At 38.4% G+C, this 16,757-nt stretch overlaps 1 protein-coding gene across 2 annotated transcripts in view; it reads left to right on the top strand.

Moving 5' to 3' along the window:
• The window catches only part of TAOK3 (TAO kinase 3), a 180,528-nt gene extending 176,023 nt beyond the window's left edge, over positions 1-4,505 (top strand). For both annotated transcript variants that reach the window (XM_058531527.1, XM_058531528.1), the window contains 2 exons: positions 2,516-2,698; positions 3,743-4,505. In XM_058531527.1, the coding sequence (XP_058387510.1) occupies positions 2,516-2,698; positions 3,743-3,904 (345 nt within the window). In that variant the 3' untranslated portion in view covers positions 3,905-4,505. The remainder of the gene's footprint in view (positions 1-2,515; positions 2,699-3,742) is intronic.
• The last annotated feature ends 12,252 nt before the right edge of the window (positions 4,506-16,757 follow it).

Here is a 16,757-nt window from a genome sequence, read left to right as displayed (position 1 = left end):
TTACATAAGATGGGAGAGAACGGGATCAGAAATATAGGTTTATGATTGCCCTTGAATAAAAAGAGAGAAGTACCCTTTCTTCTGAGGCAGGGAGGAGATAAAAGTATGTATGATAATTACAGCAGTCCTTTACTGACTGCTTACCATGTGCCAGGCACTGTCTTAAAAGTATTATCTCATTTCATTTTTGTGAAACCCCTTTGACCTTTGAAGTAGTGTTTTAACCCTAATTTACCTGTGAGGAAATTGAGGTTTATTGAAGTAAAGCCACTTGCTTAGGGCAGGAGTTGGCAAACTTTTTCTGTAAAGAGGCAGTTAGTAAATGTTTTAGGCTTTGTGGACCACAGGGCCTCTGTCACAACTACCCAACTCTGCTATTGTAGTGCAAAAGCAGCCATAGACAATACATAAATGAATGAGTGTGTCTGTGTTCCAATAAACTTTATTGACAAAAATAGGCAACAAGCCAGATTTGGCCCTTGGACCATAGTGTGCCAACTCCTGGAATTAGGGGGTCACATAGTGGTAATTAGCTAATTAGTGGTGGAGCTAGGCTTTGAACCCATTTTGGGGGGAGCCTGCAAGCCTATATGCCTGGCCACTGCTATGTTATGCTGCTTCTATCACATCTTTTTCTTCAGTTTAATCCACTTTAAAAAACAGAAATGTATTTATCTATACTTTTCTAGAACTTTTTAATGGATTTGGTATGTGCAGCCTTTGGATGATGAACACCAAATACTGGATATCCTCTGATTTCTAGACTGGCACTGTTATAGAGTCAGAGCTGGTACAGAATAACATAGTTACTGACGTTAATAATAGAATACCAGAAATAAGAGAAGATGGAGGTATTTCAATGGTCTAAACTGCCCATAGGATAAGCCTCTCACCCACTTGGCCAGGGCTCATAACAGTTAACAAAGACAAGTGGAAAAGAACAGACTGTCATTCCCATTATTGGGAGGGAACTTCCCTTATCAAAAGGGAATCAATAACAATCTCTTTTGGGAGCTAGTAAACCCTTTGGCCTTTATTTGTAAGGCTGTTCTTGCTGCAGATTGACAGTTCATTGTGTCTAGTATCTCTTCTCTCTTCATTTCTTATTGAGAAAATGAAAAGAGACGTATCCTCTTTCATGGGTTTTAGTGAAAGCTGGTTAGAATTAATTAATAGAAAGTACCTTGGAAGTATGATTACATTACTTATTTTGTGTTCATTTGAAAGAGCATATTTCTCCAATAGCATATTTTGCTATGCAAATAACTTTCTAAAACTATTCTAATAACATTTCAAAAAGTCATTTCGCCATCAAGATATTGAGATATATTGTGAATTGTCACAAATTGTACAGCATAGGGAAGGAAGCATAAGGTGGAGAATAAGTATCTTGCCAAAGTGGTCTATACGGAAATATGCAGATAAACTCAGGGTACACAGAACTGTCTAGTTGAAGAGTTCTAATCTCATAGTTCCCAACTGAACTGAGGGCCTGCTAAATGTAGACAAAACCAAGCTTGGGACAGGAGGGTCATCATCCCTAAACATAGTCCTGCTAATGGCCCCAAACCTTCAACTATGCTCATTGAAAGGTTGGCATTTCTGCTGGCTGGCTTGGCCCATCCCCCACACAGGATCAGTATCTTGGTGTATTAATGCAAAGCTCAGGTGCTGCAGGGAGCTGAAACTTTTTCAGCCTTATAATCTGGACTTCGCTGCTTCAAATAGAAGATGCCCCTTAAGGTTATCAAGGCTACCTTCTGTGAAGAAATGATTTTGAACCACTTGAGTTTTAGATTGGCTGGCCAGCCGGATAACTTGTATAGGCAACCATAGGGACCAACATTACTTGCTAGGAGCATAACAGTACTATAGTATATTCCTCAAGTGTTATGGAAATTGGACTCTTTTTTTAGAGCTAAGGATATCTAAGTGTATGATGGGTTTTGGGTAAAAGATATCTAAATATGGAAATGGTTAGGCAAAACCAAAATAATGGTAACAGCTATTATTTATTGAACATTTGATATACATCAAGTACTGTGCCTAGGATTTATATGAATTCTTTCATTTAATCCTCCCACCAATCTTAGATAGTAGGAACTTTTGTTATTTTCTTGAGATGAAAAAAAGGAAACTTGGAGAGGTAACACACCTAAGTGAATGGTGGAGCTAGAATTCAAGCTCAGGAATCTGCCTGCAAAGCTCAGAGGCTTAATCGTTGCAGTGAGTAGCCTTCCTGACTCCTGCCAGTGTGATTTTAAGAAAACTAGGTTTTCTTAAGAAAAGAATGTTTTTGTTTTCTTAAGAAGGAATGTTTTTAAAAAAGAATGTGTTTTTAGAACTTTGTAGCCCATTGGGCAGAATGTACTATTTTTGATTCCTAACTTGGAATGTACCCAGGGCATCTGTTTTTCTGAGGACCTGTTTCAATCCAAACAAGGAATCATCTTCAGTAGTCACCAGGTGCTGTAAGCTAGGAGTGAATTACAGTGTATGTCTTCTGTGCCCGCAGTTACGGCTAGATGAGGCTCAAGAAGCAGAATGCCAGGCCTTGAGGCTACAGCTCCAGCAGGAAATGGAGCTGCTCAATGCCTACCAGAGCAAAATCAAGATGCAAACAGAGGCACAACATGAACGTGAGCTCCAGAAGCTAGAGCAGAGGGTGTCTCTGCGCAGAGCACATCTTGAGCAGAAGGTATGAGTGTTACTGTGGGTCCTGTACACCTGAGGGGAGGATACGGCACGGCCTAGGGAACTGCCATTTATTGAGCCCTGCCTGTGTACCGGGGGATTAAACTAGGCATTGTTCACTTATTATCTGCTTTTATACTCCTAGTGCCCTTGAGAGATAGGCATAATCTCCATTCTACAGGAAGGATACAAAGGCTCAAAACGGTTAAGTTACTTGCATAAATCTGATCCCACAGCCTAAGCTCTTTCTATTACTCTGCTAGGAAACCCTCTACCTTCACAGCCAGAGGAATGACATGGGTTACTAGGCGCTGATATGACATATGAAAGGTACTGTGAGCTGATAGCATGGCTGCCAAATGGCATGAGGAAGCCAAATGCAGATTTGGTGTTTATTTTCAGCTAAACCAAAAGAAATCACCAGCAGGGCTCTTTAAAAAAATTTAAATGAAGAGAGGCTGATATTGCCATGCATAATGAATGTTATCAGAATTGAAATATTCATTGCTTTGGATATTGCTTAGGAATATGAAGTAGAAAAGATTTCATAAAGCATCTCAAAGCTGTTAAGCATTTATTTGCTTAACCAGTTATTTGTGCTTTCTTCTGGTAGTTCCCTGAGACCCACGTAAGAGACTATTTTCCCAGCTCCTGTTCTAGAATTAAATTGCTAATGACCCAGGGGACATTTGGGTCTCTATGGGAAAGCGGCACAATCTAATTGTGCTTGAGTGTCTTTGAGCTTCTCCTGAGCCATCTCCTGCTGAGACAGGACACTGACCTAGATCAGCCCAACTGCTTGGCTTGCTAGAATCGTAGTGCCAGCCCCAGGTGGGCACCAAACATTTTCATTCTTGTGAGCAAGTTTTAAATATAATGGACTAGATACAAGACATTTATCACAGAACTCTCCCAGCCTGCTCCAGTCTAGTTCACTCTTAGTTCCTGTGTGTTTGTGTGTAATATGTGTGCATGTATGTGTACATGTGTGCATGTGGGTGCCTGTTGGGAGATCCCTTCCATTAACTGCTCATTGTGCTTATTTCAGATTGAAGAAGAGCTGGCTGCCCTTCAGAAGGAACGCAGCGAGAGAATAAAGTACCTATTGGAAAGGCAAGAGCGAGAGATTGAAACTTTTGACATGGAGAGCCTCAGAATGGGATTTGGGAATTTGGTTACATTAGATTTTCCTAAGGAGGACTATAGATGAGATTAAATTTTTTTGCCATTTACAAAAAAAAAGAAAACAGAAAAAAATTCAGACCCTGCAAAACCACATTCCCCATTTTAACGGGCGTTGCTCTCACTCTCTCTCTCTCTTACTCTTACTGACATCGTGTCGGACTAGTGCCTGTTTATTCTTACTCCATCAGGGGCCCCCTTCCTCCCCCCGTGTCAACTTTCAGTGCTGGCCAAAACCTGGCCATCTCTTCTATTCATAGTACACGTCACAGTATTGATGTGATTCAAAATGTTTCAGTGAAAACGTTGGAGACACTTGCAACAAAACCAATAAACCAACAACAACAAAAAAGTGGATGTATATTGCTTTAAGCAATCACTCATTACCACCAATCTGTGAAAGTAAAGCAAAAAAATAATAATAAATGCCAAGGGGGAGAGAGACACAATATCCGCAGCCTTACACCTTAACTAGCTGCTGCATTATTTTATTTTATTTTATTTTTTTGGTATTTATTCATCAGGAATTAAAAAAAAACAAAGTTTTATTAAAGATTGAAAATTTGATACATTTTACAGAAACTAATTGTGATGTACATATCAGTGGTGACATATTATTACTTTTTTGGGGATGGGTGGGTGGGTGGGGTGAAGAGATCTTGTGATTTTTAAGAACCTGCTGGCAAGAGTTTAACTTGTCTTCAGCATATTCTGATTGTATCATAATCATTTTCTGCTGTTGCAGAGGATGTGAATACACTTAAGGAGCTCACAGAATCCCAGTAGCACAAATTGGGCTTTGGCAAATCGTGTATTTTGTGTATAGAAGGAATTTAAGGAGAGGTATTACTTATTTTCATATTGTATTTTAACTGTTTCTCTGATCAAATTTTTTTACTTCCTCCTCCTATGCCTCCCCACCTCCCTCCTTTTCCAATTCAGTATTTGGAGTTCAACACTGTCTCTCAATCAGATCATCTTGATCTTTTTCTTTATTTCCCTTCCCCTCCCTAAGTCCCATATCTTGGTCATAAATATTGCATTATTCACACTTTCAAACTGTGTATTTTCTTACAATAAAAAATGATGAAAAAAAAAAGGCTTTACTTCTTTTGCATGCACTTTAAAAACAAAAACAAAAACATTTTTCAGGTTCCAAGGAAGAGCATGATAACTGTCAGAGCTTTTAATTATATTTGTAAATAAAAGTGTTCATCACATCGCCTTGCTGTGTTATTGTAGCAGGAAGTTTCCCTTCTAGGTTCATCAGTTCATAATCCAGAGGGAAAGCCGCGTTCCAGAAACTGTTCTCCATAGCCTCGGTTGCTCCAGGACGACCATTCGAGATTTTCAGGTAAAGCTGTGTCTTCCAAGTTCTTCTACAGGGCTGAAGATAGTGTTGCACTGTTTGAAGTGGTGAACTGCACCTTTCTGTCCTTCAGAATAGACAAAGGCACGTGCGCGTGCACACACACACACCCCACACCCCAATGTGCCAGTCATGCGTAGGGGCATGTATTGCTGAGAAGCTGAGCACCCTTAAAGAAAAGCAGGCTATGAAAAAGATGTTATAACCAAATATTTGAAATGATCCCACTGTAATAGCAGGTCTCCCTCCCCTCATATTCTGCTTTTATTGGAATCATTTTATGCATATAACAATGAGGTAGTAAAATATATAACTTCTAGGATGCAGTTTTGGGTTCAAGACAATCTCAGTAAGATGTCATATGCTTAGGGTTCTAAGTCCTGGACATTGAAAATTGCTCTTTAGGATGATGACCTGAAGATCATTCTTGTGTCCTACAGGACGTTCAGTCATCACAGACAAATGTGCCTGTCATGTTCACTATGATAGACTGAAGCAGAGAGGTACACTCAAAAACTTACAAAATAATTATCAACACAGGTTAACCCCAACCATAAAGCCTTTAATAATCATCACCCAGTTTCCCAAGCAGCTTAGTTCATTGAAGTTCCTCTATTAGGTACATCAGAAAATAATACTGGAAAGGGCATTATCCACGAAAAACAGATAACGTGTATTGCATGCTTATGCTTACCGTGTGATGGAACACTACAGTAAGCATTTTCCAGATGAGGAAATAGGCTCAGACCAGGGTAGGTGGTGGTGGTGAAGACAGAACTGAGACCTGATTTCAGAACCCACACTCCTAAGCATCGGTCATACTGCCATTCAGAAGAACACTCAATCTTCAGTAAGGCAGAAAAACTTCCTGTGGTCTATTTCATCCATTTCTCTCTATATAGTGAGAAGGCCTTATGACTGTGAGATTATAGGTGCTGATCTTTATAATGTTCCCTCTCAACAAGTTTGTCAGTGGTGTGTCCCAAGGTAGAGTTACCAGAAAGAAGGAATGTGGGTCCCTGCTCCTAACACCTGGTACAGACTGAGTCTTCCAGCTCCTAGTACCTTCATGAGGAGGCAATGAGAATAGACAAGGACCAGAATGGCAGCAAGAGAACAAATATGAAAGAGGCGCTGGGACGGCAGCAGAGAGCCAGTGTCCTGTATTCATCCAGCATACACTACACTCCCCTGAGTTGAAAAGAATTACCACAGGTTTAGCATACATGTTAGTAAGGGTTGCCTACCTTTGACTTGCAATTATTCAATGAATATTTACTGAGTAACGTATATGTCAGGTGCCATGCCAGATGCTTGAGATACATCATTGTGTCTCAAACAGGTAAAGGTCCTTGCCCTAATGGAGCCTACATTAGGGGTGGGAGAAAACTGATAACAATAATTATAATAAATTATCTTACTTGGCAATAAGTGCCATAGATAAAGGGAAACGTAGGGAAAGGTGGGGAGATCAGAAGTGCCAGGATCAGCATACATTCACTCATTCAAGAAATATTTATTGAGCATCTATTGTGTGCCTGGGAAAGTAGCAGTAAATAAGATGGATAGGATCGCTACTCTGCTGGAGTTCACGGTTGAAATCTCCACTGAAGCAGAAGTCAGTCAACAGTGGACTAAGACCAGCCATGACAATGCAAGTGCTGGTTGCTACCAGGAGTTTAAAGGAATGCAACAATTATAGAGGGTGTCGGAAAATGCTTGCCACTGATGTCTAACTGAGTAAACGTTTATTTCTTGAATGTACCATCTGTAATCACTTGTTTACATATCTATTGAAAAAGCTAGAGTATTCTCTTATCTTTTTGTATTCCTGGGCAACTGGAAACATGCCCATGTAAGAACTCCATATACCCCTCTAATTTTCATTTAATAATATATTTTGCCAGAGAAATTATAATAAAAAATACGTTTTTATTGTTCCATTGTGGCAGAGCAGTGTTAGTCTTTCCTGCTGATTACAACTAAAACGTAGACAAAATGCAAAAGCAACTCTCAGGACAATGACAAAGCAGGTGGACTGTGGAGCAACAACATAGAGGAATGAGAGCAAAATAAAACCCTTCTCAGATGAACAAAAATTAAGAGAATTCATTGCCAGCAGACTTACTCTACAAGAAATGCTAAAGGAAGTTGCTCATACTGAAAGGAAATGATAACAGAAAGAAACGTGGACCTCTGGAAATGAAGCAAGAGCAACAAATGGTAAATGTCTAGATAAATATAAAATATTTTTCCTCTTATAGTCTTTAAAATATATTGAAATATATATTAAAAATATATATTTTATTGAAAGCAAAAATTATAACATTGCCTGGTGAGGGTTTCAATGTATGTAAATTAATCTATATGACAACTATAACATGAAGTTTGGGGGCTAAGGACCCATATGGTTGCCACGCTTCTACATTTTACATGAAATGGTACAATTTTTATTCTAAGCAGACTGAATGATTAGTTATGTATATTGTAAACCCTAGAGCAACTACCAAAAACAAGAAGAAAACCCGAAGAGGTAATAGCCCAAAATCCAATAGATAATTTAAAATATTCAAGTAATCCAAAAGAAGGAAGGAAAGGGAGAACATGTCAAGCCATGCTGTGGCGGCATTCCATATAAAGCAGAGGAAGATGGGCACAGATGTTAGCCCAGGGCCAGTCTTCCTCAGCAAAAAGAGGAGGATTGGCGTGGATGTTAGCTCAGGGCTAATCTTCCTCACACACACAAAAAAAAAAAAGAAGAAGAAAAGACATAGATCTGAACAACACTATCAACCACCTTAATTTAATTCACATTTATAGAACACTATAGCCACAAACTTCAGAATATAAATTCTTTTCAAATATACATGATATTCACCAAGCTAGACTATATGCCGGGCATAAAACAAGATTTAGTAAATGTAAAAAAATCAAAATCCTAGAAAATGTACTCTGACCAAAAGAGAATTTTTTAAAAATCAATTACAATGAAATATCTAGGAATAAAATATCTGGAAATTAAACAACACACTTCTAAATAAGACAAGTCAAAATGAAATCACATGAGAAAATAGAAAATATCTTGAACTGAATGACAAATACAACATATCAAACTGGTGAGATGCAGATAAAGCCGTCCTTAGAAGGAAACTTAAGCTTTAAATTTATATAAGAAGAGAAATCAATGAAGTAAAGATACACCTTAAGAAACTAGAAAAAGAAGAGCCAACGCAAAGCATGTACAAGGAAAGAAATAATAAAGATAAGAGCATAAATCAATTAAACGGAAGATAAACAATAGAAAAATTAATCAAGCCAAAAGTATATTCTTTGAAAAGAGCAACAAAATGGACAAACCTCTGGCTAGACTTATCAAGAAAAAACAAATCACCAATATCAGGAATGAAAAGGGGGTTATCACCATAGATCCTAGAGACGTTAAAAGGATAATAAGAAAACTATGAATAACTTTATGGCAGCAAATTTGACAAACTAGATGAAATAGACTCATGTCTTGAAAAATACAACTTAACCAAAACTGATGCAAGAAGAAACAAAATGAATAGCCCTCTATCTAAAATTTTGAATTTGTAATAAAAAATATCCTGGAAAAAACCCTCCAATTCCAGTTTGACCGGTGAATTCTATCAACATTCAAGGAAGAAATAACACAAACCTTAAATAAACTTCTTCAAAACAAAGAAGGCAGAACCACTACCCAACTTCTTGTAAGTATATGTAATATCAAAACCTGACAAAGACTTTACAAAAAAAAATTATAGACCAATATCCTTCATGAATATGGATACAAAACTGCATAACAAAATATTAGTAAATCAAATCCAGCAATATTTTAAAATATTGGTTAACACACAATGAACAAGTAAGATTTATCTCAAAAATACAAAGTTGGTTTAACATTTGAAAATCAATCAATGTAATCACCATATTAACAGAATAAGTGAGAATAACACCATATAATCATTTCAATCTAGAAAAACCATTTGACAAAAATTCAACATCCATTCATTTAAAAAAAAAAAAAAACACTCCCAGCAAACTAGGAATAGCAGGAAAAATTCTCAAGCTGATAAAGGACATCTACAAAAAACCTATAGCTGATAATAGTGAAAGACTGAAATGTTTCCATCTGAAACATACAAGGCAAAAAAGTACCCACTTTCACCACTTCTATTTATCATTAGAATACCTAGCCATTGAATAAGACAAGAAAAATAAAAGATTAGAAAAGAAGTAAAATTGTCCATGTTTGCAGATGACATAACTGTTTACAAAGAAAATACCAAGGAATCTATAAAACTACTAGAACTAGCAAGCTCACAGGATGCAAGGTTAATAAACAAAAATCAACTATTTTATACTAGCAGCATACAATGGGAAATGAAGTTTAAAAAACAATTGCATTCACAGTTGTTACATTTACATGCCAAAAAATGTAAAATACCGAGAAATAAATCTGAAAAGGAGTTCAAAGATGTCTACATTGAAAAAAAAATGCTGAAATTTTAAACAACCTGAATAAATTTTTAAAAAATATACTATGTACATGGGTTGGAAGACTAATACCTTTAAGATGTCAGTTCTCTCCAAATTGGTCTATAGAATCAATGCAATCCCAGTCAAAATTTTAGCAAGCTTTCTTGTAGAAATTGACAAACTGAGCCCAAAATGTATATGGAAATACAAACAACATAGAATAGCCAAAGCAATTTTTTAAAAAAAGAACAAAGTTGAGGGACTGACTTTACTTGATTTCAAAACCTACTATACAGCTACAGTAATCAAGACAGTTTGCTACTGGCCAAAAAAAAAAAAAAGACAGAAATAGACTAATATATTTTGTCAACTGATTTTTGATAGAGGTGCTAAGACAATTCAAAGAGGAGAAGAAAATCTTTTCAACAAATGGTACTGGATCAACTGGACATCCATGTAGGGAAAATCTAACACTGACTCTCATCTCACTATCCGCAAAAATTATTCAAAATGGGTGATAGACTCAATAAAGAATCTAAAACCATAAAACTTCTAGGAGAAAATCTTTGTGAGCTTGGACTAGGCAAAGGTTTCTTAGAAGAGAAAAAGTAGGAACCGGAAAAGAAAAAAATAAATTTGACTTTTATCAATATCAAAAATTTTGCTCTTTAAAAGACACTATTAAGTCAAAAAGGCAAGCCACAGGCTGACCAAGAGGAAATTAACAATACATTTACCAAAGATTTGTATCTAGAATATATAGACTCTTGACTCAATAATATGAAGACAAACCCAATTATAAAATGAGCAAAAGTTGTGAACATTTCCCAAAAGAAGATGTATAAATGACAAATAAGCACATGGAAAGATGCTCAACATCAAAATTCATCAGAGAAATGCAAACTAAAACCACAATGAGCTAACACTACACATCTATCTAAAATAAAAATACCGCAAGTTTTCTTGAGGATGTGGAGCAAGTGAAACTCTAAGGTAAAATGGTACACCCACTTCTGAAGACAATTTGTAAGTTTCTTATAAGGTTAAACACACAATTAGCACATAACCCAGCAATCTCACTTCTAGGTTTTTACATGAGAAATGAAAGCCTATGTTCACACAGAAACCTAAACATCTGTTCCTAGCAGCTTTATCATAGCAAAAATAGAAAACCCTCAAATGTCTCTCACCAGTTGAATGGATAAATTATGTTATATCCATACAATAGAATACTACTCAGCAATAAAAACGAACTGTTGCTACACACAGCAACATGGATGAATCTCAAAAGCCAGGCAAGAAAAAGAGTACACACTAGATGATTCCACTTACGTAAAATTCTAGAAAATGCAAACTAAAGTGACAGAAAGCAGATCAGTAGTTGACTGGGAAGGGGGATAGAAGGAGGGTGGAATTACACAGAGGTGCCAGGAAACTTTTGGAGCTGATGGAAATGTTTATCTTGATTGTGGTGACGGTTTCATGGTGTGTACATATGTAACACTAATCCAATTCTATGCTCAAATATGTGCAGCCTAGCGTACTTCACTTATACTTCAATAAAGTTGAAAAAATATTCTTGTTAACAGGGATCTTATCAAGATAGAATCCTAGACATGGTCCTATCAATACTTCCAGAAATATGATTTTAAGACTATTGGAAATTTTGAGTCCATTTGAGTTTCCTCAAGGAAAAGGTACAGTTAGGCCAGGAATAGAAGATAAAGAGTCAGGTAAGAAAGAAAAAGATCTGAAAGACTAGAGTCCTGAGTGGAGGGGACACCAGACTAAGAATGAGATCAGCTTTCTGATGTTCACGGTCATCAGAATGAGGGAGTTGATGAAGGGGCTTTAGAGAGCTCAGTAAAAACTCAGTTATATGTTAATTCTTGTAGAAGTATACATTTGGGGGAAGGGGAGGAGGAACTTTTATGGTATAGTAATGCACATAAAGAAGTCCATGCTGGGGTCGGCCCCGTGGCTTAGTGGTTAAGTGCGCATGCTCCGCTACTGGTGGCCCGGGTTTGGATCCCGGGCGCGCACAGACGCACCGCTTGTCCGGCCATGCTGAGGCAACGTCCCAGGTACAGCAACTAGAAGGATGTGCAGCTGTGACATACAACTATCTACTGGGGCTTTGGGGAGAAAAAGGGGGAAACAAAAGGAGGAGGATTGGCAATAGATGTTAGCTCAGGGCCGGTCTTCCTCAGCAAAAAGGGGAGGATTGGCATGGATGTTAGCTCAGGGCTGATCTTCCTCACAAAAAAAAAAAAAAAAAGAAGAAGAACAAGTCCATGCTCCCTAAACTTAAGAACTCCTTTACAATTATTCATTCAACTAATGGTCTTGGAGATTTCATTATGTGCTAGACATATGTCAGATTCTGGAGATATTGAGCAGGACATTGGTTGTCCTTGCTTTCATGAAGGATCCAGTCTAATAGAGGAGATACACATTAAATTTAAAATTACACACATATACATATTTTAAAATTAGAATTGTAATGTTGCAAGAGAGTAGTACAGGAGAATCTAGCCCACTCAGGGAAGGATTCCCTGCAGGTCAGTTAAGGGATACTCAAAGAGTGAACAGGATATTGTGAAAGAAAGTTGGAGGGGAAGAAGATTCCAAGCAGCATTTGTAAAGGACCAATTCTGGAAATAGCCTGGCATGTTCATGGAACTGAGAGGCAGCCAGCAAGTTTGGAGTTTGATGAGAAGACAACTGGCAGGAAGCTAGAGAGGCCAATAGGGGTCAGATCATATAGAGTCTGATAGGCCATGTTAAGGATCTGGTCTACATCCCAGGGCCAATGCAAACTGCTGAAGAGTTTTAAGTAGATGCTGAGGCTGTTTGACTTTGAACCAGTTTAAGAACAGAAGTCATTTGCTCCGTGACCTGGAAGAGGATTTAGGCCATACACTATCACGTTTAAGTACAAGAGATACGCCAATCCTGTGTTTCTGAATCTGGTCTCATCTGTTAATCAGGGTTTAATTTAGGGCTTCCAGAGTAATTGCCATGTTTGACATATGTTCTGCCATGAAGTCAGAATGGTAAGCAGTTCCCAAGGTTCCAGAGCTGTGTTAGAAATACTGGGCTCTAGAGGGGCTGCTAAAGCTGGAGAGACTCCTCTGTCTCTTCATGCTAAACCCTTATAAACACGCTTTTGGTAAACATGTAGCCAGGAAACTGTGTTGAGGAAGGCGGGCTGTAGATTTTGTTCCTATGTGTCAATCAGGTCAAGTTAATCATTTACATGTATTAATTCACTTAATCTCAGCAAAAGATCATTTTGTTGTTCTCTTAACAAGCCTGTGAGGTAAATAAGGCAGACTGATGATCCCCTCCCTCCTTTTTCAAATAAGGGGGCGGAGCCTCAAAGGGCATTTGCAAGTGGGCATGGTGGTTATGAGACCAGAGCTGGGTTCAGAGCCTGGATCACTGCTTCCTAGCTAGGTGCCCTTGGGCAAGTTCACTTCACCCTCTAACTGGCAGGTAGAACATGTATCCCCTTGTTTCTAAGGTTACTAATACATCTTTTCATATGCATTATTCTTTTTATGTGAACTTCTTGTGCATACACTTCACCTTTTTTGGTTGGGTTGTTGACCTTCTTCTGAATCATTTATGAGTCTGTACCTGTTTTAGACAAGAAAACCAACAGATTGCTATAATTCCTCATTCAGCTTCAGACTCCATGACTAAAAAAGTACTAAGGTTAGCAAGATAAAAGTCTCAAGAAAATAGAAGTTTAGAGGAGGAGTAAATGATTTTAAATATACATAAATAACAAATTGTCAAAATGGTTAAAGTTTGAGAAAACTGGTAAAAGTATGGAAAAACAGGTACTTTCATATACCACTGACATGAATATAATCAGTGTGGTCCTTCAGGAGGGTGGTTTGTCAGTATTAGAATTGAAAATACATAGTCATGCGTCGCTCAACGACAGGGATACGTTCTGAGAAATGTGTTGTTGGGTGATTTCGTCACTGTGCGAACATCATAGTGTACTTACACAAACCTAGATGGTAGAGCCTACTATATTCCTATGCTAGATGGTATAGCCTTTTGCTCCTAGGCTACAAACCTGTACAGCATGTGACTGTACTGAACACTGCAGGCAGTTATAACACAATGGTAAATATTTGTGTATGTAAACATAGCAAAGGTATAGTAAAAATATGGTATAAAAGATAAAAAATGGTACACCTGTATTGGGTACTTATCCTGAATGGAGCTTGCAGGTGGAAGTTGCTCCGAGTGAGTCAGTGAGTGGGTGGTGAGTGAATGTGAAGGACTGGGACATGACTGTACACTACTGTGGACTTTATAAACACTGTACACTTATGCCACACTAAATCTATTTAAAAAATGTTTTCTTTATTCAATAATAAATTAACCTTAGCTTACTCTAACTTTTTTACTTTATAAACTCTTTAAGGGGCCAGCCTGGTGGTGTCGTGGTTAAGTTTGCGCGCTCCACTTCGGCGGCCCGGGATTCGCGGGTTCGGATCCTGGGTGCAGACCTATAAACCGTTCATCAAGCCAGGCTGTGGCAGCGTCCCACATACAAAATAGAGGAAGATTGGCACAGATGTTAGCTCTGGGCCACTCTTCTTCAAGCAAAAAAAGGAGGATTGGCAATGGATGTTAGCTCAGGGCCAATCTTCCTCACCAAAAAAAAAACTTTTTAATTTTTTAAACTCTTTTGTAATAACACTTAGCTTAAAACACAAATGCATTGTACAGCTGTACAAAAATATTTTCTTTATATCCTTATTGTATGAGCTTTTTCTTCTATTTAAAAAACATTTTTTTTTTTTGACTTTTTAAAGTTTTTTGTTAAAAACTCAGACACAAACACACACATTAGCCTGGGCCTACCCAGGGTCAGGATCATCAATATCAGTGTCTTCCTCCTCCACATCTTGTCCCACTGGAAGGTCTTCAGGGGCAGTAACATGCATGGAGCTGTCATCTCCTGTGATAACAATGCCTTCTTCTGGAACACCTCCTGAAGGACCCGCCTGAGGCTCTTCCTGAGGAGGGGTCACTCTTTTCAGAAACATGTCCGTGGTGGTTTGCTTGGCTTGTTTCTTTGTTTTCATCATAGATTTGCTTGTAAGCAGGTAATGCACCATGAACATTCCTCTCTATGAACGAAAACCTTTCGGTGTTGGGGTCCATGATTTCAAACTTTTTAAGCAGCTTGTTCGGGTCTGCAAAAGCTTCTGCTAACCCTTCACTGTGAACTTTCTTGGGAGTTTTTCTTTTTCTTCTCCTGCAGTTTCCTTTTCTCTTGCCTCTTCTTCAGCTCTGCATTCCTGTTCCAGTTCCCACAACTCATTAGTCAGTTCCTCGGGAACCATGTCTAGGAGCTCCTCACTGTCATCCTCATCCACACCCAGGTTAAAGTTGTTTGCCATCTCAACCTCAGCCTTGTTGATTTTTGCAACCTTCTCATCCTTGGCAAATCCTTTTAAGTCATGGATGAACCTCTGGAGTGCCTTCTTCCAGATGCCATTCATACACTCCTTGGTGACTTCACTTCAAGCCCATGCAAGGTCCTCGATGCACAGATGTTGTAATCCTTCCAGAATTGTATCTGTGTCTTCTCAGTGTCTTCCTCGGTTGCAGCAACAGCCCGGGCAAAGGTTCCCTGCAGGCAGAAGGCCTTAAAAACCGCTATGAGAAAGACCACTTTGATATTGGAATGAAGATCACCAATAAAACGATATCTGGGAGCGTTGTTCAATGATAAACAAATTCTTGAAAGGTGTGTTATTCTCCAAAAAGTACTTCTCCATTTTGCTGGCATAGCAATTTAGGAGGGCATCTTGGAAGAGGAGCTGGGTCATCAATGACTTCTTACTGCTCCTGTGGATACTGGCAGTGTGCACTTATTAATATGCTTGAAGGCTCTGTGGTTCTCACTGTGCCAGCTCACAAAGGGTTTCAATTTGTAGCCTGCAAAACTGCCCCCAAGCAAGACTGTTATCCTGTCCTCAAAAACCTTGAAACCTGGCATTGACTTGGCCTCATTATAGGTGAAAGTCCTTTCAGGCATCCATTTCCAGAATAGGCAAGTTTCATCTACGCTGAATATTTGCTCTGGCAAATATTTTTCCTCCACAGTCAGCTTATCTAGAGTTTCCAAAAATTCTTCAGCTGCCTTCATATCAGCACTCGCAGACTCACCACTCACTTTCACTTTACATAATGAATAACAGTTCTTGAATCGTTTAAACCACCCAGAGCTAGCAGTAAATTCAACGTTGTAGTAGGGTCCCGTCTTTTCTTTGAACATAGCAAACAAACTTTTTGCTTTGGCCATGATTGTCATGGTGCTGAGAGGGCTATGCTTCTGTGTCTGGTCTTCAATCCAGAACATTAGATGTTTCTGCATGTGTGATAGAGGCCCTTCTCGAATTTTTTTTAGATCATAGCTATGGTGGGGTGGGACATGGCTGACTGGTGAGCAGTAACCATTGCTGGCTTTCTATCTTCGTAGTTCTTCATCACTTTTAATTTCATTCCAGGTTAATCACTTAATGTGGCCTCTTTCTTACTGGCAACATCATCAGTGGATTTTGCGTGCTTAGGGGTCATGATGAACAAAACAACATGACATTAAAACAAACACAAGAGAAAATGATGCAATCAAGAGACGTGGTAAACACGATATACATGAAGCCACTGCCGTGCATACTGTTTTACAGTAAACTTTTTTTTTGTTAAGTAGAAAGAGTACACTCTAAAATAACGATAAAAAGTATATAGTAAATACATAAGCCAGTAATATAGTCCTTTATCAAGTATTATGTAATGTACATAATTGTATGTGCTATACTTTTATACAGCTGGCAGTGCAGTAGGTTTTTACACCAGCATCACCACAAACATGAGTAATGCCTTGCACTACGATGTTACTAAGCAATCGGGATTTTTTAGCTCCATCATAATCTTACAGGACCACTGTCATATATGTGGTCCATCACTGACCAAAACT

This window comes from Diceros bicornis, chromosome 35, assembly GCF_020826845.1.
Source record: "Diceros bicornis minor isolate mBicDic1 chromosome 35, mDicBic1.mat.cur, whole genome shotgun sequence".
Lineage (NCBI taxonomy): Eukaryota > Metazoa > Chordata > Mammalia > Perissodactyla > Rhinocerotidae > Diceros > Diceros bicornis.
Note: the sequence above shows the minus strand (reverse complement) of the source record. Positions and strands in the feature narration are given on the sequence as shown.